Source organism: Macaca mulatta, chromosome 1 (assembly GCF_049350105.2).
Source record: "Macaca mulatta isolate MMU2019108-1 chromosome 1, T2T-MMU8v2.0, whole genome shotgun sequence".
Classification (NCBI taxonomy): Eukaryota; Metazoa; Chordata; class Mammalia; order Primates; family Cercopithecidae; genus Macaca; species Macaca mulatta.
Genome location: NC_133406.1, coordinates 11,574,643 through 11,594,293, shown reverse-complemented (window position 1 = coordinate 11,594,293; position 19,651 = coordinate 11,574,643). Strand labels below are relative to the sequence as shown.

The window sequence follows — 19,651 nt, the reverse complement described above, 5'->3', positions numbered from 1 at the left end:
CTTCAGTTGCTTAGCAGTCAGATGTTTAGCTCCTTGAATCGTATTTCTTCTTCCCCCTTTTTATATCATGTTGTTAAAATAAACATGCAAACATTGTTCCCGGCCAGAATTCAGTTTGCATTGCCCGTTTGCTGAAAGGTGGGAGGATATCTGTAGTGCAACCTAAGTTTATAGGAAAAAAGGTTTGGGAGGCTAGAAATGGACAACTAGATGATGTCATGGTAGAACCTTAAAGATTACCTGAGACCCGGATAACCTCTATCAGGGAAAGGAAACAATTATCACCTGCTTCTCGTGGAAATGCCACCTCATCATTGGGCATTGTGGTCATTTGCCCACTCTGTGTGTTGTGAGACTAGCTGTGGGGTCACACACAAGTGCTTAATCAAGACATAAACAACCAGTCCCTTACTTTGTGTTTTTTATGAACATTCAGTTTCTTCCTTTTATTGGGAACATGTAAAGATTTTGTTTCTTTTCTGTAAGGCTTATATTTAGAAACCACTAACAGTAACAGAGTAGAGTGTAGGGGAAGACATCAATCACTAGAGTCAGACATTTACATGCTCAAAGAGCCGACGGATTATCATGTGAGCACTGAATTGCCTTTACCCTGGCTTATGACTGCTGGCCCAGTTGGTGCAAGAGCTTTGGGGCAATTTCTCGTTTTAAGTCATACATTCCTTGGCAGTAGCCCCATATCCATTAAACATCTCGGTTGTCCCCACCAACACTCCTTTGTGTGTGTGTGTGTGTGTGTGTGTGTGTGTGTGTGTGTGTATGTATGTGCGTGTGTGTGTGGCTCATAAATTGATTTGGAAACCTAAGTTGTCAAAAAAAAGTCCCAAAATTTATTTAAAGAATGTCATGAAGTAGATGACTTAAAACTCTGTTCTATGATTACTGGTTTATGAGGCAGTTTTATTTAGTTCAGTTTGAAGCGAAGACCATTGGCACCGCATCTTATTGCATTTGTTTCTGATGTCTTTTTTTTTTTTTTCCTTTTTGTAAATTTTAGATTGTGTTGCCTCCTCATCTAGAAAGAATAAGAGAAAAACTGGCAGAGAATATCCATGAACTCTGGGTTATGAATAAAATTGAGCTTGGCTGGCAGTATGGACCGGTACGTAATTTTGAAATTTATTTTCGGATTCTGTTAACACATCTTTCTGAAAACAGAACTTTTTCTCCCTTTTCCTGCTTTGGGGTGACATCAATCAATTAGATTGATGTTTTCCCCCCAGCACATTAGTTTTTGTGCAGTTTTGCATTACTACATGATTGTAGTTAATGGGGCTGACAGGCATTATTGGCAGGTTCACTGAAGGATGGTCTAGCTGCTTAGACAATGGAAAGTTATCTGTCTCTGGGCTGCAAGTTATATTTTCAAATCAAGGTTAACATACACAGATAATAGGCATTGATTTTTAAGCCACTTAAAAAAATCTCAGTGAAATTGAAAGTGAAAACTGAAAGTGAAAAGAAGGCAATTTACTTTTCCCTCACTGATGTTTCTTTTCTTTCAGTACCAATTGTGTGTAAAAGCAGGAGACCTGCGGGCAAACGTTCCTAGTTGGTTTTACAGGTAGAATAAAGGCTGAGAAATCGTGACTGCACATGCTTCTAAATGATACTCTGCTAAAGATCTTAGTTTACAACTTAATATAATTTAGATTTAAAACAAACAACTTCCTGTATAATCCTAGTGTATATCATATACTTGTTTGTGTCAAAACCATGGTAATACTTTCATTTGTATGATATCATTCTAAGGGTCCCAAAGGCTGTAACACTTTCTTATACCTGAGTGAATAGGGAAATTAATGTATTTACTCATCATAGTTTATTGCGTTGAGCTCTAAATAAAGAATACTTAATGTTCGTAGTAGTATCGTGTGATACTCCACACTACTCAGTAATATTTATATATTTATTCAGTGTCTTGCATTCTCACATACAGATTATTAGGTCAAATTGTCATCACGGTGAACTGGGTTGTACTATTATTCCAGTTGTACTGGTGATGACCTAACGGAGACTTCTTGCAGTTGCTAAATGCCTTGGCAGGCATCACGTAACTAGTGAGTAGCAGCTCCAAGACTGGAATCACGGTTTTCTCAGACAGAATTTAGAAAGTGACTGCAGGTCACTGTAAGGCTTGCTGAAGCATGACTAGAAAATGGGATACTTTGATTAACTAAATGATAGTTAGACATTTGTTACCCCAGCAAACCCTTGGGTACCTAGTTTTGTGCTACATTCATCAATTTTTTTGTTTGTTTGTTTGTTTTTGAGATAGAGTTTCACTCTTGTTACCCAGGCTGGAGTGCAGTGGTGTGATCTTGGCTCACTGCAACCTCCACCTCCTGGGTTCAAGCGATTCTCCTGCCTCAGCCTCCCAAGTAGCTGGTTTTACAGGCATGCACCACCACACCTGGCTAACTTTGTATTTTTAGTAGAGACAGGGTTTCACTATGTGGCCAGGCTGGTCTCGAACTCCTGACCTCAGGTGATCTGCCCACCTCAGCCTCCCAAAGTGCTGGGATTATAGGCCGGATGACAGGCACAACCAGCCTCATCAATTCTTAAAATTGAAGGATATGTATAAATGCTACATAAAAGACTGAACCATCTATTAGTCGGTAGGAAGAGAGATGCTACAAATGTGTAAGTAATCAATTGCCAGAGGAATTATAGGCAGCATTCCCCAGAAGTTTCAAAAATAAGAAAAGATGATTAGAGGCCAGGTCGATTTTTTTAAAAGTTCTCATTAAAAAAAAAAAAATCCAACAAAATGTAAAACAAGCAGCAAAACCCCATATTGTAATAGCAAATATTTCAGTGGGCTTCTAAGATGATCTCCGCTGCAAACTCAGTAAGTTCACCTAAATGATTATGTTTTCAGTGAAGTCTTAGGAGTGTTTCTTCTTTAAGAACTGACTAAAATATAAAGTCTCATTATTATTGATTCTTCCAGTTAAATTTAGTTCTGCTTGATACCATACATCATATTCCTGCCATGTTCAAGACACTCTTTGGGTTTTCAAGTACTAAACTAAAGGATAACACAGTACTGCGGAGGCTTCTTGTCCACAATTGCCTCAAGCTATCCTTTGCTGGATCTGAGGCCAGTTGAGGCAACACTGGGCTTGCTGTACCTCTGCGGGAGACACTGAGCCCTGGGTCTGCTGCTGTTGTGTTAGCAGCCACACCTTTCCTGGCGCGGGAAGTGTTCTCTCATCAATGTATGATTTGCAGCCTGCTTTTTTTCCAAGACCTTCCCTGAAACTCCTGTTTGTGTAGTAGTTATAATCCTTGACCTTGGTCTGTTATTCTAGACTAAGATATGTGCCTGTTACTATGCTAATTTCATAAATTCATTAACATTTTAAATGAGGTTTTGAAGTATTCAAGTATGATTTTCTTTGGAGCAATTTATACTTAGCTACCCAGCATGCTGGATTTTTTTTCCAAAGAAGTTATCATTTCTTTGGGATGTATTTCCCAGAAGCATGGTGCAAAGGCTCTAGTTTATGGACTAAGAAGGCAAATCCATCTATCATTTATTTGTCCCTTTAACATTCATTGTATGTCTATTTGCCTGGTGTGTTTAGTCCTGGGGACTCAGTTTTGAAAAGACCTTGACTTTTAAGGTACTGTGTTTGCCTTCTAGGCGCTTCCTGTTTAGTTGAATGATAGGTAGGCAAACAATTACAGAGTAAAGAAGTAATATTTAGCTCTTCCCAGGGAAATCAGGGAAGGCTTCCAGGAGGAGGTAAATGTTTGAGCCAAGGCTGAGGGATGTGTGCAAGATAGCTGGCAATCAGAAAGCATGACCGTGTAGTAGGCAGAGGACCTGGCATGTGTAAAAGCGAGGAGGCAGAAGAGACAGGACGTTTGCCATGACCGTTCAGTGGTGCAGTGTTACAAGAGGACACCTCTGCTGTGGTGCGGAGAAGAGGTGGGAAGCCAGGCCATGTACGCAGGAAGTGTGTCACAAAAGGCTTTGGGAAGAAGATGATTTTATTCTGTAGGGGGCTAAACAGCATTGAGAAATGCTTAGCAGGAAGGTGACAGAATTCTGTCTGCTTTCAAAAGAAGCTCTGCTGTGAATGTGGAGAAGCAGAGAGCCTGGGGGCAGGAGGAGGGCAGGGAGAGGGCACAGGCACCCCAGGTGAGAGGCGACTCAGAGCCCCGCAGCGGAGATAAAGAGCCGTGGTTACAGGAGGTGTTTCGGTGTTCGTGTATGGGGTGTCGCAGGAGAAGGAAGGGAATCTGCGCAGATTTCTCATTTTGTTTAGACGCTTGAGAAGATGATGGTGTTAGTTATTCTCTGGTGTAGAGAGTACAGACAAAGTGGAGATGACCTAAATGGGGAGATTGTCTCCGGGTTCAGACACATTCATTTTATAAATGTTCATTTTGTGTTTCATTTGTAGGATTAGAGATTTAGAGTTTAGAGTTACATTACATAACTCAATTTCATTTTCAGAGTTCTGTAATTAAATAAGTATACCTAATATATGATTCTATATAAGTCTTGTTCATTTGTAATGATGACCAGAAGGAAAGGAATAAATACATCATTTCTAACTTGGTGACTGCTGAAGACTTGAAAAAAACTCACTCATGTTTGTGTACTTCTTGTGTGGCATTTATAGGACCTGGTAATGATGCTCATGAAGTAATTTGTTCCTTGACAGCATATGGGTTGCCATCTAGGTGCTGCCATAGCATTAATGCCGATGCAATTTAGGTCTTTGAGAAGATAACAAACCTAATTACTAATGCAAGGAGAGAGAACATCTTTCTCATTAATTCATTCCTAAAACCTTGCATTTAGTTTAATGTGATAGCTAATATACAGTTTCAAGGAGTAATATAAAAACCACCTGCATATGATGCTACTGAATTTTGTGAAGGTAGTAGGGTAATTTGTGAGATCGAGAGTAACGTGCAGGGGGTAAAATGAACAGCCAGAGCCACCTCAAAGTGTTTATGTCAGTCAGTCCTGTCGTTAATTGATGTCTGTAATCAGTTTGGTTCTATACAGGAAAATTACTACGAATTAAAACAAAGTCGTTACCACACCCTTCTTACACAGGATTTATTTCAATTTATAAAACGTGTCAAGTACCCAGGACATACCAGGAATGTTTAAGGTGTTTGGGACACATCAAAGAACAAAAGAGACCAAAATCTTTGCATTTTTGATCTTCTAATTCAGGGAGACACACAATAGCCCCATAACTCAATAAATCCAATCTGTTAGAAGGTATATGGACAAAAAAGAAAAAAAAAAAAAAGAGTAGGGTGGACAGGCAGACTGTCCTAATTAGGCAATTGGGAGGGGTAAACCTCGCTGAGAAAGTAAGATATAAGCAAATGCTACAAGGAGCTGAGTGAGTGAGCCTATGGGAATCTGGGGTAGGAGTCTGCATGGTGGGGGCTCATGGAAGCTCTGCCAAACAGAAGAGAAGGAACGAAGATAATTCCAGCTTCTACCAGTGACCTCAGATATTCACTGCATCTGAGAGGTTGTGGGGGTAGCTTTGAGGGGTTGATGATCTGGGTGTTCCTTCTTGCCTTCCGCCTCCACTTTCCACTACACAGTTGAATTCCATTGCTAGTGCATGGCATTGGAGACTATTATATGTCAATTTCCTATCCTGTTTCAGGTTAGAGATGACAACAAGAGACAGCACCCATGCCTGGTGGAGTTCTCCAAGCTGCCTGAACAGGAGCGCAATTACAACTTACAAATGTCGCTTGAGACCCTGAAGTGAGTTTCTTAACTTTTTCTATTTTCCAATCTGTGTTTCCGAAAAACACAAAAACCAAAACACAAAAACAGGTATCGATGTTATATGTTAATTCAGCTGTGAAGTGATTTTTAATTGCAGCTAGAACTTTTGATAATGCATAAGTGGATTGGATCAGTATTTGTTGAGAATAAGACTTTGACCCTGTTCATTTATGTCCTTTTGTTCTACATCAGTATTTCGCAAAGGGTGTCCTACAGATATTTATGGGAATTATGGATGATGAGGATTTTGTGATCTGTTGCGGGAAGTCAGGGACCCTGAATGGAGGGACCGGCTGAAGCTGTGACAGAAGAACATAAATTGTGAAGATTTCATGGATATTTATTAGTTCCCCAAATTAATACTTTTATAATTTCTTACACCTGTCTTTACTGTAATCTCTGAACATAAATTGTGAAGATTTCATGGACACTTATCACTTCCCCAGTCAATACCCTTGTGATTTCGTAAGCCTGTCTTTACTTTAATCTCTTAATCCCATCATCTTCTTCGTAAGCTGGGGAGGATAAATGTCGCCTCAGAACCCTGTGATGATTGTGTCAGCTGCACAAATTGTTTGTAGAGCATGTGTGTTTGAACAATGTGAAATCTGGGCATCTTGAAAAAAGAAAACAGGATAACAGCAATGTCAGGGAACACCAGAGATAAGACTTCTGGCTGCGGGTGAGCCGGACAGAACAGAGCCATATTTCTCTTCTTTCAAAAGCAAATAGGAGAAATATCGCTGAATTCTTTTTCTCAGCAAGGAACATCCCTGAGAAAGAGAATGCACCCTGAGGGTGGGTTTATAGACGGCCCCCTCAAGGCATGCCATCTTTTGTGGTCAAAGCCGAAGGGATGAAATAAGCCCCGGTCTCCTGTAGCGCTTCCAGGCTTATTAGGATGAGGAAAATTCCCACCTAATACATTTTGGTCAGACAGATTGTCTGCTCTCAAACCCTGTTTCCTGATAAGATGTTATCAATGACAATGCGTGCCCGAAACTTCATTAGCAATTTTAATTTCGCCCCATCCAGTGGTCCTGTGATCTCACCCTGCCTCCATTTGCTTTGTGATATTTTATTACCTTGTGAAGTCTGTGATCTCTGTGACCCACACCCTATTCGTGCACTCCCTCCCCTTTTGAAAATTGCTAATAAAAGCTTGCTGGTTTTAGGGCTCAGAGAACATCATGGATCCTGCTGACATGTGATGTCTGCCCTGGACACCAAGCTTTAAATTTCTCTTGTGCTCTTTCCCTTTATTTCTCAAACCAGCCAAGATACTTAGGAAATAGAACAGAACTCATGTAACTATCGGGAGTGGATTCTCCCGATAGTGATCTGATACAATACAGGTCCACAAAATGTGGACTGTGGACCAGGGACTGGGCCAGTCACAAATTGTTACTGATTTGTGACTAAATAAGATATTAAGAGTAAGTATTTATAAACTTCTATACCAATTTAGGGAAGCAGTTTTACATATATTGAATCTAATAATTTAAGAAATGTGAGGTCATAGCCTATATGTCTTCATTTTGAGAATTCAATTTTCTCTAACAGTTTTATTGCATGATATCAGAAAATGAAACCCGAATATTAAAAAATAAATTACTTCTTCACCATAAGTAATTTGGGAAGCACTGATTTAATATATTTAAAACATGCTAAATTCAAAGAGTTAAATAATTTCAAAATTTTTGCTGATGGACTTTTCAGAACTTTGGGGTGAAGTCTGTTTATGGTATTTACTAAACTTATTTGACCATAGCAGCCTCTTTTCAGAGCATACCTTTGAGGACTATTTATCTGAGCAACATATCTTTGGTTTTGTTTTAGTTTTTTAAGGAGCCAAAGTCAGCTGGGCACAGTGGCTCATGCCGGTAATCCCAGCCCTTTGGGAGGCCAAGACCAGTAGATGGCTTGAGCCCAGGAGTTTGAGACCATCCTGGGCTACATAGTGAGACCCCCTGTCAACAAAAAATATAAAACTTATCTGAGCATAATGGCACACACCTGTAGTCTCAGCTGCTCGGAGGCTGAGGTGGGAGGATGGATTAAGCCTGGGAGATTGAGGCTCCAGTGAGCTGTGATCACACCACTACACTCCAACCTGGATGACAGAGCAGGACCCTGTCTCAAAAATACTAGTAATAAAAATAAATTTAAAAGGAGCCAGAGTCTTACTATGTTGCCCAGGCTGGTGAGCAATGGCAATTCATAGGCTTGACCATGGCACACTGCAGCCTACAACTCCTGAGTTCAAGTGATTCTCTGGCCTCAGTCTGGGTATCTAGGGCTAAAGGAGCTTGCCACTGCATCCAGCCTGAGCAGGTGTTTTGAGAAAAGCTACTGTAGAGTATTTTATATCACCTGTAAAGGCAAATTTGCTTTTTAGTGATTGTTGCCAATTTACCTCTTGATTTTGCCACTTAACTTTGCGGATGGAATAATGGGACTGCAGTGGAATAAAGGAAGAAATATAATTTCAGATTTTGATATAGAAGAGTAAAGAGAATGTTTTTGCAAAGCTGGTAACTTTACTCTTGTCCTCTTTCCATCCCTGATGCCCTGTAGAACTGGATTTGTTCAAATAGATGACTTATCCTAATATGTTTTTATATTATGTACAAAACTATACTTTAGTCCTTTTTGCTTGTTTCAGTTTTGTTAAGAGTCATAAGGAGTTATTTACACTGGAATTATTTTAACAGGGACCCAGAACACAAAACTTAAACTTCATTTCAAATTCTAGAATTTGGGCTCAGTTATGTAGTCATGAGCTCTGCCTAACAGTGTTTGGCTTAATGATGGACTGCATATAGGATGGTGGCCATGAGATTACAATGGAGCTGACAAATTCCTATCACGACATCATGGCAGTCCTAACATCCTAGTGCAATGCATTGCTTTTTCTATATTTAGATACCCAAATACTTACCATTGTGTTACAGTTGTCTACAGTATTTGGTAAAGTAACATGTACAAGTTTGTAATCTAGCTGCAATAGGCTCTATCGTATAACTTAGGTGTGTAGTAGGCTCTGTGATCTAGGTTTGTACAAGTATACTCTATAATATTCACATAATGCTGAAATCGCCTAAAGACCCATTTCTCAGAGTGTATCCCCATTGTGAAGTGATGTATAACTCTATATCCTCCAGGATGCAGATTGTCTTGTAAATAAACATATTAGGCATAGATTGAGCTTAGGTTCTACTAGGAACTTAAAAGAAGAAGTGATAAATACACATCAAGTAAACTGAGAACCAGAGGTTAAAAATTACAAGGTTTGCTTGTAATAAAGAATACAGCCCTGTGTCCTGAGTACTTGGATTCAGCATCTCTGATCTTACTTTGTGCTCTTGACATGAGGCTTGTATATTTAGCTTAGTAATTCATGGCAGCTCATTATTTCTTCATCTTTTACAACAGAATGTTTTATTGAAAGGTCATGGTCTAACATAATTTAAATTTGCAGTGCGTTCCCTATCATTTTAGCAATTGACACCTGAGCCAGCTATTGCAGAGAGTAAATTCTGGACTGTAGAAATCTCTGTATTTGCATTTAGCATGTTGTGCCTTTGACTATTACATGTAATCCAGTGTCATGCCTACCAGCTGCTGGTGGCTGGTTTGGTTAATCTTCAGACTGCACATACTGTGGTTTTATTCTCTCTGATGAATGTAAATCACCCTCTTCACAAGCAAATGCTTAACATTTCTTTGTTGATTTTCTTACAGCTAGTTTATATGGTTTTATGATGGACTGATTTTTATTTATTTATTTACAAATCGAATTAGGGGAAAACACCTATACTTCTCTAAGATTCGTACCATGCCCAATTCCAGGGGTTTAGAGAAAGTACAGTACTGTCTTCCTGTATTTCCTGTATTCACTTATTTAATTGGCAGTCCCCAGAGCAGGGTAGGTAAGAACACAGACTCTGGAGTTGGGTTGTCTGGACTTAAGGCCTTATTCCACCAAAGAAATGTTGCTGAAGTCACTCAACTCCTCTGAACCCTAGGTTTTCTTCTCCTTAGTAAAATGAGGATCATAATGTATTTTCTTCATGGATTTATTATAGGGACTAATAGGCTATTGATAAAGCCTTTAGCAACATATGTCTGACAGAGGAAGCATAGTGTAGGTTTTTTTGTTTGTTTGTTTAATAAATATATCGTGGGAGGGTGAACAGCTTCATTTGTTTAAATCTTTAGAAGTTCCAAATAACAAGCAGAAATTATTCCAGAATATCCCTTATTTCGGGTTGAGGAGTGATTTAATGAAATATGAATTTTGGGTGCTGTTTCTGTGATTTTTTAACATAAATTGTTGACAGTGACAACTTACTTTAGACTTTCATCATCATCATCTGTGTATCGTATAGTACTGCAAAATTGGGACACTCTCAGAACAGCACAGCTTGGTGGATCATGCCTGCCAGACACCCCTCAAATGTGATCAGTGTTACCAAAGGTTCAATTTCTGGTTTAGTTTTTATTATTTTCCAAATTCCAGATCTAAATTTCTGAATAAACAGTTCACATTTTAGAAATAATTGATATAAGGATTTTTAATCAACATATAATGCACATTCATAGAATTTATTTCTTTGGAAGTTAGCAAAAATATGGTGACACTACAATGATATTTTTTCCCCTAGCCAAATATTTTTCCTGAAAATTATTTTTAGATGATGTAGTGTGCTTGTGCACGTATGTGGCAAAGGGTGGGACGAATAGTAGGGACCCAGGACACGGGGATGGGGAGGAAAGCAATATGGAAGGGAGACAAATAACTGATAAGGGGAGAGGTGGAATTTTTGTCCAAGACAGCAAGTTAGTTTCTCTTTTTTTTTTTTTTTTTTTTTTTTTTTTTTTTGAGACGGAGTCTCGGTCTGTCTCCCAGGCTGGAATGCAGTGGCCGGATCTCGGCTCACTGCAAGCTCCGCCTCCCAGGTTTACGCCATTCTCCTGCCTCAGCCTCCTGAGTAGCTGGGACTACAGGCGCCCGCCGCCTCGCCCGGCTAGTTTTTTGTATTTTTTAGTAGAGACGGGGTTTCACTGGGTTAGCCAGGATGGTCTCGATCTCCTGACCTCGTGATCCGCCGGTCTCGGCCTCCCAAAGTGCTGGGATTACAGGCTTGAGCCACCGCGCCCGGCCGCAAGTTAGTTTCTCATACCTCTTTTCCTCTTCCTCCTCCCGCTCCCTCCCCTCCCTTCCTCACCCACCTCTTCCTTTCCCCTCCCCTCCTTTTTTTCCCTTCCTTCCTTCCTTCCTTCCTTCCTTCCTTCCTTCCTTCCTTCCTTCCTTCCTTCCTTCCTTCCTTCCTTCCTTCCTTCCTTCCTTCCTTCCTTCCCTCCTTCCCCTCCTCCTCCTTCTCTTCCTTCCTCCTCCTCCTCCTTCTTCCTCCTCCTCCTCCTTCCTCCTCCTCCTTCTGCCTCCTTCTCCTTCTGCCTCTCCCTCTCCCTCTCCTCCTTCTCCCTCTTCTCCTCCTCCCTCTTCTTCTCCTCCCTCTTCCTTTTCTCCCTCTTCTCCTCCCCCTCTTCTCTTTCTCCCTCTTCTCCTTCTCCCTATTCTCCTTCCCCTTCTTCCTCTTCTTCTCCTCCTTCCTCTTCTCCTTCCCCTACTTCCTCTTCTCCTCCTCCTGCCTCTTCTCCTCCTCCCTTTTCTCATCTTTCTCCTCCTCCTTCTCCTCCCTCCTCTTCTCTTCCCTCTTCTCCTTCCTCTTCTTCTTTTCCTTCTTCTCTTCCCTCTTCTCCTCTCTTCTCCTCCTCCTGCCTCTTCTCCTCCCTCTTCTCATCTTTCTCCTCCTCCTTCTCCTCCCTCCTCTTCTCCTCCCTCTTCTCCTCCCTCTTCTCCTCCCTCTTCTCCTCCCTCTTCTCCTCCTCTTCCCTCTTTTCCTCTCTTCTCTTCCTTCCTCTTCCCTCTTCTCCTTCTCCTTTCTCTTCTCCTTCTTGCTCTTCTCCTTCTCACTTTTCTTCTTCTCCTCTCCTCCTTTTTCCTCCTCTTCTTCTCCTTATCTTTCTCCTTCTCCTTTTTCTGTCTCTTCCTCCTCCTCCTCCTCCTCTTTCTTCTTTTTGGTTTCTTGCTGGCAACAATCTTCCCTACTTACTTACTTATTTATTTGAAGGAGTCTCGCTCTGTTGCCTAAGCTGGAGTGCAGTTGTGTGATCTCAGCTCACTGCAACCTCTGTCTCCCAGGTTCAAGCGATTCTCCTGCCTCAGCCTCCCAAGTAGCTGGGATTACAGGTGCCCGCCACCACCTCTGGTTATTTTTTCTTTTGTATTTTTTTTAGTAGAGATGGGGTTTTGCCATGTTGGCCAGGCTGGTCTCAAACCCCTGACCTCAGGTGATCCACCTGCCTCGGCCTCCCAGAGTGCTGGGATTACAGGTGTGAACCACTGCACCCAGCCAATCTTCCCAAGTTCTAAATGTGAATCTTTATGTTCAGTCCTGGGCCATTTCTTCTCAGTGTGCAAACTCTCTGAAGGTGTTCTCACCACTCCATGACTTAATTACCACACAGGTGCTGATACCTCCCCAAATGTCCATCTCTACCCCAGACATCTGCTCTGAGTGACAGAATTGTATGTCCTATCATTCCATTGGCATTTTCCCCTGGATGCATCAGAAGCGCCCTAGACCTATATAGCCTTATGTCCCCTGTATTTGCATTTGGGAGTCCATTGAGACTTTCAACATGCGTAGCTCTTCATCCTGCTACACAGGCAAGGAACCTGGGAATCACCTTTGACTCTTCCCTTTGTTTCATTCCTACTTCTAACCCAAAATCAGGTCCTCCCAAGTATACATCACTCTTCCCCCATCCTCCCTTTCCACAGCAGTCACTCTGGTCCAAGCCACCATCATCTGTCACCCACACTACCATTGCCATCTCCTACCTGGTCCTCCTGCTTGCCTTCTTTATTCTAAACACAGCAACCTGAGTTCATACATACACATGCATTCATTCGTATGTTGCTTAAAACTGCTCAGTGGCTTCCCATGGAACTTGAATGGAGTCTGATGTCTTCACAAGTGTGTGCGGGACCCAGACAATTTGACACCTCCTGTTTGTCATCATGCCTTGCACCAATCTTTGACTTTGCCTTGTTCCTTATGTTCCAGCCCTCATGGTCTCTTCCTGGTAATGAGTTAAACTTTTTCCTGCCTCACCTATTCTGTTCCCTTTGCCTGGAAAATTCTTCATTTCATCCTTAAAGGAGCTCCTTGCTACTCATCCCTCAGGTCTTCATCTAAATATCACTTCCCTGATAAGAATTTCCTCACCACTTCCTTCACTTCCTTTATAACACCTGATAGTGTTTTTATAACTCTCACCACAATTTGTAATACCACTTTCTGAGGTTATTTAATACTTGTCTTCCCTTCTAGACCAGTGGTATCCAATTTTTTGACTTCCCTGGGCCACATTGGAAGAAGAATTATGTTGGGCCACACACAAAATACACTAACACTAATGATAGCTGATGAACTAAAACAAAAATCACAAAAACATCTCATAATGTTTTAGGAAAGTTTATGAATTTCTGTTGGGCCACATTCAAAGCCATCCTGGGCTGTGGACTGGAAAAGCTTGTTCTAGACTGTAAGCTCCATGAAGTCAGGAACTATAATTAAAAACAAACAAACAAAAAAACTTTATTTTTTAGAGCAGTTTTAGGATCTCAGCAAAGTTAAAGGGAAGATACAGAGACTTTTCATATGCCCCCTGTTTCCACAGGCAGCTGCCCTTAACAGAATGGTACATTTATAACAATTGATGAACCTACATTGACACATTGTTATCACCTGAAGTCCATAGCATGATTTTTTTTTTAAATTCACAATCATGTGCCTCGTCCTAAAAAGGTATCCAGCACATAACATTCTCAGATGCCAACTTGCTTAGATATTGCAAATATACCTCAAACTTTGTGACTTTTTTATACTTTCAAATCTCAGGCTTCTTTCAGTTTCCTTCCCTTGTTGTGTTAAGTGTCCCCCAGAACACAACTCGGATATCTGGGAGTCATCCTGGACATATCCCTTCCCTTCACCCATGGCTTTCTATTGATCTTTTAATCCATCGACTTCTTTGTTTTCTTCCATTACTAATGTTACTATCACCACATCATCAACTCCAACATGATTGCCACCCTATACTAACCTAGTCTAAGCTACCGTTATTTCTCATGTGAAATTATAATATCCTTCCAACAGATCCAATTGAAATACACCCTAGATGCACTCTTTTCTATCCTTTTTTTTTTTTTTTTGCCTTTTTAAACATTGTACAAATTTACAGGCTACATGTGCAATTTTGTTACATGCATAAAGTAACAAAAGTCAGGACTTTGAGGGTATCCATCACCCAGTTAATGTATATTGCGCCCATTAAGTAATTTCTCATCATCTACTCCCTTCCAATCCCCTCACTCTTCCAAGTCTCCATTCACTGTCGTTCCACTCTATGTTCATGTGTACAGATTTTTTTTTAACATCCACTTATGAATGAGAACGTGGGTATTTGTCTTTCTGGGTCTAGCTTATTTCAGTTAAAATAATGACCCCAATTCTAATCATGTTGCTACAAAATACATGATTTCATTCTTCTTTACTGCTGAATAATAGTCCATTACGTATTTATGCCACATTTTCTTTATCCATTCATCCACTGATGTACACTTAGGTTCCTTCCGTTTCTTTACTGATGTGAATAGTGCGGCAGTAAACATACAAGTGCAGGTGTCTTTTTGATATATCGATTTCTTTTCCTTTGGGTAGATATCCAATAGTAGGATAGCTGGATCAAATGGTAGTTTTATTTTTAGCTCCTTGATAAGTTTCTGTACTATTTTTTCATAGAGGCTGTACTAATTTACATTCCCACCAACAGTGCATAAGAGTTCCCTTTTCTCTGCATTCTCGCTATGTCTGTTTTTTGTTTGTTGTTTGCATTTTTAATAATAGCCATTCTGACTGGTGTAGGACGATATCTCATCTTGGTTTTAGTTTGCGTTTCTCTGATGATTAGTGATGTTCAACATTTTCTCATATACCTGTTAGCCATTTATATGTCTTCATTTGAAAAATGTCTATTCATGTCCTTTGCCCACTTTTTAATGAGACTATTTGATGCTTTTCTTGTTGTTGAATTGTTTGTTTCTTACATATTCTGGATGAATGAGTAGTTTGATGTCAGATGAATTGTTTGCAAATTTTTTCTTGCATTCTGCAGGTTGTGTCTTCACTCTGTTGATTCTTTCTCTCACTGTGCAGAAGCTTATTAGTTTAAATAGGTCTTGTTTGTCTATTTTTGTTATTGTTACCTGGGTTTTTGAGGTCTTAGTCATAAATTATTTGCCTAGACCAATGTTCAGAAGAGTTTTCCCTAGATTTTCTTCTAGTATTTTTATAATTTTGAGTCTTTTGTTTAAGTCTTAACTCATCTTGAGTTGATTTTTGTACGTGGTGAGAGATAGGGGACCAGTTTTACTCTTCTGTATGTGGCCATCCAGTTTTCCGAGCAACATTTATTGAAGAGTGTATCCTTTCTCCAATGTGTGCTCTTGTTGGCTTTGTGAATGCCAACAAATATGGCTGTAAATATGTAGCTTTATTTCTGGGTTCTCTATTCTGTTCCATTGATCTATTTGTCTGTTTTTATACCAGTACCATGCTCTGTTGGTTACTATAGGCTTATAATAAAATTTTAAGTCAGGTAATATGATGCCTCCTTTTTGTCCCCCTCAGAATTTCTTTGGCTATTTGGGCTCTTTTTTGTTCCATTTGAATTTTAGGATTGTTTTTCCCTAATTCTGTGAAAAATGACATTGGTATTTTGATATGAGCTGCATTGAATTTATGGATTGCTTTGGGCAGTATCGTCATTTTAACACTAATTCTTCAGATTCTTGATCATGGGCTGTTTTTCTGTTTGTTTGCATCACCTATAATTTCTTTCATCATTGTTTTGTAGTTTCTCTTGTACAGATCTTTCGCCTCCTTGGTTAAATATATTTTAATTAGGTATTTTAGGTATTTCAATTAAGTATTTTAATTTTTATGTGGATATTGTAAATAGGATTGCCTCCTTGATTTGTTTCTTAGTTAGATTGTTACTGGTCTATAGATATGCTGCCAATTTTTGTACATTGAGTTTACATACTGCAATTTTACTGAATTCATGTATCAAATAAGAGTTTTTTGTGGCGTCCTTAGGTTTTTCTTGACATAAGATCAAATTGTCAGCAAACAAGGATAATTAGACTTCAGTTTTTCCAGTTTAGATGCCGTTTATTTCTTTCCACTGCCTGACTGCCCTGGCTAGGTCTTCCAGCACTGTAATGAATAGTAGTGGTGAGAGAAAATATCCTTGTTTTGTTCCAGTTCTTAGAGGAAAAGTTTTTAACTTTCCCCATTCAGCATAATGTTACCTGTGGGACTGTCGTATATGGCCTTTGGTATTTTGCGGTATGTTCCTTCTATCCCTTGTTTATTGAGAGTTCTTATTATGAAATGATGCTGAATTTTATCAAATGCTTTTTCTGCGTCTGTTGAGATGCTCATATGGTATTTGTTGTTGGTTCTGTTTATGCGACATACCACATTTATTGATTTACAGATGTTGAACCATGCTTGTGTTCCTGATATAAAACCCACTTAATTCCTAAAAACACACAGCCTCCCTCCCAAGACTGAACCAGGAAGAAATTGAAAACCTGAACAGAGCAATAACGAGTAGCAAGATTGAATCAGTGGCCACGTGCGATGGCTCACGCCTGTAATCCTGGCACTTTGGGAGGCCGAGGTGGGTGGATCACTTGAGGTCAGAAGTTCCAGACCAGCCTGGCCAACATGGTGAAACCCTGACTTTATTAAAAATACAAAAATTAGCCGGGTATGGTGGTGCACACCAGTAATCCCAGCTGCTTGGGAGGCTGAGGCAGGAGAATTGCTTTAACCTGAGAGACAGAGGTTGTGATGAGCTGGGATTGTACCACTGCACTCTAGCCTAGGCAACAGAGTGAGACTCTCTCCAAAAAAGAAGAATAAAAAAGATTGAGTCAGTAATGAAAAGTGTCCCAGCAATTAAAAGCCCAGGATCAGATGGATTTACAGATGAATTGTACCTAACATACATAGAACTAATACTAATCCTCCTGAAACTGTTTCAACAAAATCAAGGAGGAGGAAATTCTCCCTAACTGCTCTATGAAGCCAGTATCACCCAAAACCAGACAAGCATACAACAAAAAAGAAAACTATAGACCAATATCCCTGAATAACATAGACACAGCAATCCTCAACAAAAATACTAGCAAACAGAATGCTATAGCACCTCTATCTATTCTGTACTTTGTAGCCATTGTGTTCTTTTCAAACATTTAGGTGATCATGTCAATCTTTCTATTTAAAATCCCTTAATGGGGCTGGGCACGGTGGGTCAGGTGAGCCTGTAATCTCAGCACTTTGGGAGGCCGAGGCAGGTGGATCATCTGAGGTCAGGAGTTCAAGACCAGCCTAGCTAACATGGTGAAGCCCTGTCTCTACTAAAATTACAAAAATTAGCCATGCATTGTGGCAAGTGCCTGTAATTCCAGCTGCTTGGGAGGCTGAGGCAGGATAATTGCTTGAACCCAGGAGGCAGAGGTTGCAGTGAGCCGAGATCATGGCATTGCACTCCACCCTGGGTGACAGAGCGAGACTCCATCTAAAAAAAAAAATAAATAAAAATAAAAATAAAAAAATAAAAAAAAATCCCTTAATGGCTTTTAAGTTGAATATGGTGCTTTAATTTGCCAAAGTATCCCAAAATATGTGGCCTACCCTCTCACCAGCCTCATTATTAGTGAGGCTGCCCTTTTTCTCTTGCTTGCAGTCACACTGACCTTTTTGTTGCTTGCCTGTCTGCGCATTCCCTTCCACCACAAGATCTTCCACACGTCCTCTTCTTGGAATGCTCCTTTCTGTGCCTGGCTCTCATCCTTTGGATCAGGGCTGTCCAATCTTCTGGCTTCCCTGGGCCATAGCAGATGAAGAATTGTCTGGGGCCACACATAAAATACACTGTAATACTAACAATAGCTGATGAGCTAAATTTTAAAAATCACACAAAAAAGTCTCATAATATTTTAAGAAAGTTTATGAATTTGTATTGGGCCCATTCAAAGAACTGTCCTAGGCCACATGTAGCCCGCAGGCCGTGGTTTGGACAAGCCTGCCAGATCTAAGGTCAGGTTCACTTCTTTCGAACATGTCTGAGTTCCTTGACTCAACAATTTTACTTCTATAGGTACTCATCCTTTCTGTACTCCCAGTATGGAAGCCTTCCCTGTTTGTGGGAATTACATGGTTGCCTCTGTACTCCACCAGACCATATGTTTCATGAGAGCAGGCATCTCACTTGGTGTTCGTTACCATCTTTCAAATTTTATATAGAGCTCAGTAAATATTCATCAAATGAATGGATTAATAAATAAATGATAAAGCTCAATCAGTAGCTGAGTTTTTACCTACCAAATGCTTATCTAGGGTGCCTCACATTTGCTTTCTAACAGTCTGTTTACTTTTCTGCAGCTATGTAGTTTAAGTACTAAAATGCTACATTACCGATCGCTGCTGCTTAATCTAGTAGTAAATATTTGCTGAATGCATGTAAGGCCAAGAACCCACTCCCAACTAATCCTTTCTTGCTTCCCTTATTTTGTGCTTTTCTAGCCTTTCTATCAGCTTTGCAGTTCCAACCTGTAGTGTGCTCTTTCTCTCACCACCCTTTAGCAGACTTAAAAAAAAAAGAGTTAAACAATGTTAAATCATCAAATAAAGTGGTTAAATAAAGATGATACAGAAACCAAACACTTTTCATTCAAACAAAGAACTTGATATGGTTGTGGTGTTAATAAATATATTTTAAATATAATCCATTGCTCTGATTTTAAAACCTCCTCCGATTAGGCACTGAGTACTTAGATATAATATCCAAAACATGATCTATTGAAGAAAACAGTCCATCCATTGGAGTTAATTAAAAGTAAAATGTTCTGTACTTCAAAAGAAGTCATTAAGAAAATGAAGAGACAGGCCACCAGCTGGGAGAGAATGTCTGTGAATCATGCACAATTCTATTAATAGGATTTGTAGTAACTTATACCAATCCTAACAAAGGACTTGTATCCAGAATATATATAGACGTCTTATAACTCAATAATAAGAATACAGAAAACCTGATTTAAAAATTGGCAAAACAGCTGGGCGTGGTGACTCACACCTATAATCCCAGCGCTTTGGGAGGCCGAGTTGGGTGGATCACTTGAGGTCTGCAGTTCGAAACCAGCCTGGCCAACGTTGTGAAACTCCATCTCTACTAAAAATACAAAAAAGTAGCCTCACGTGGTGGCAGGCGCCTGTAATCCCAGCTGCTCGGGAGGCTGAGGCAGGAGAATTGCTTGAACCTGGGAGAAAGAGGTTGCCGTGAGCCGAGATTGCCACTGCCCTCCTGCCTGGGTGGCAGAGCAAGACTCCGTCTCAAAAAAAAAAAAAAAAAAAAAAAAAAAAAAAAAAAGGCAAATATTGGCAAAATACTTTACCAAAGAAGATACACAGATGGCTAGTAAAGTGCAATCAAGGATGTTACCCATTATCAGTCAGAAAAATACAAATTAAAACCATAATAAGATACTACCTCACACACAATAAAATGGCTATAATTTTTAGACAGACATACCAAGTGTTGGTGAAGCTATAGGAAAACCGAAACCCACATGTATTACTGCTGGCAACATAAAATGGTGCCACCACTTTGGAAAATAGTTGGGAAGTTTCTTAAAAAGTT

The 19,651-nt window shown here is 40.0% G+C and overlaps 1 protein-coding gene across 7 annotated transcripts in view; it reads left to right on the top strand.

The window, feature by feature from the left end:
- The window catches only part of RYR2 (ryanodine receptor 2), a 794,036-nt gene that overhangs the window by 458,564 nt on the left and 315,821 nt on the right, over nucleotides 1-19,651 (top strand). For all 7 annotated transcript variants that reach the window (XM_077998277.1, XM_077998259.1, XM_077998275.1 and 4 more), the window contains 2 exons: nucleotides 1,019-1,123; nucleotides 5,679-5,782. In XM_077998277.1, the coding sequence (XP_077854403.1) occupies nucleotides 1,019-1,123; nucleotides 5,679-5,782 (209 nt within the window). The remainder of the gene's footprint in view (nucleotides 1-1,018; nucleotides 1,124-5,678; nucleotides 5,783-19,651) is intronic.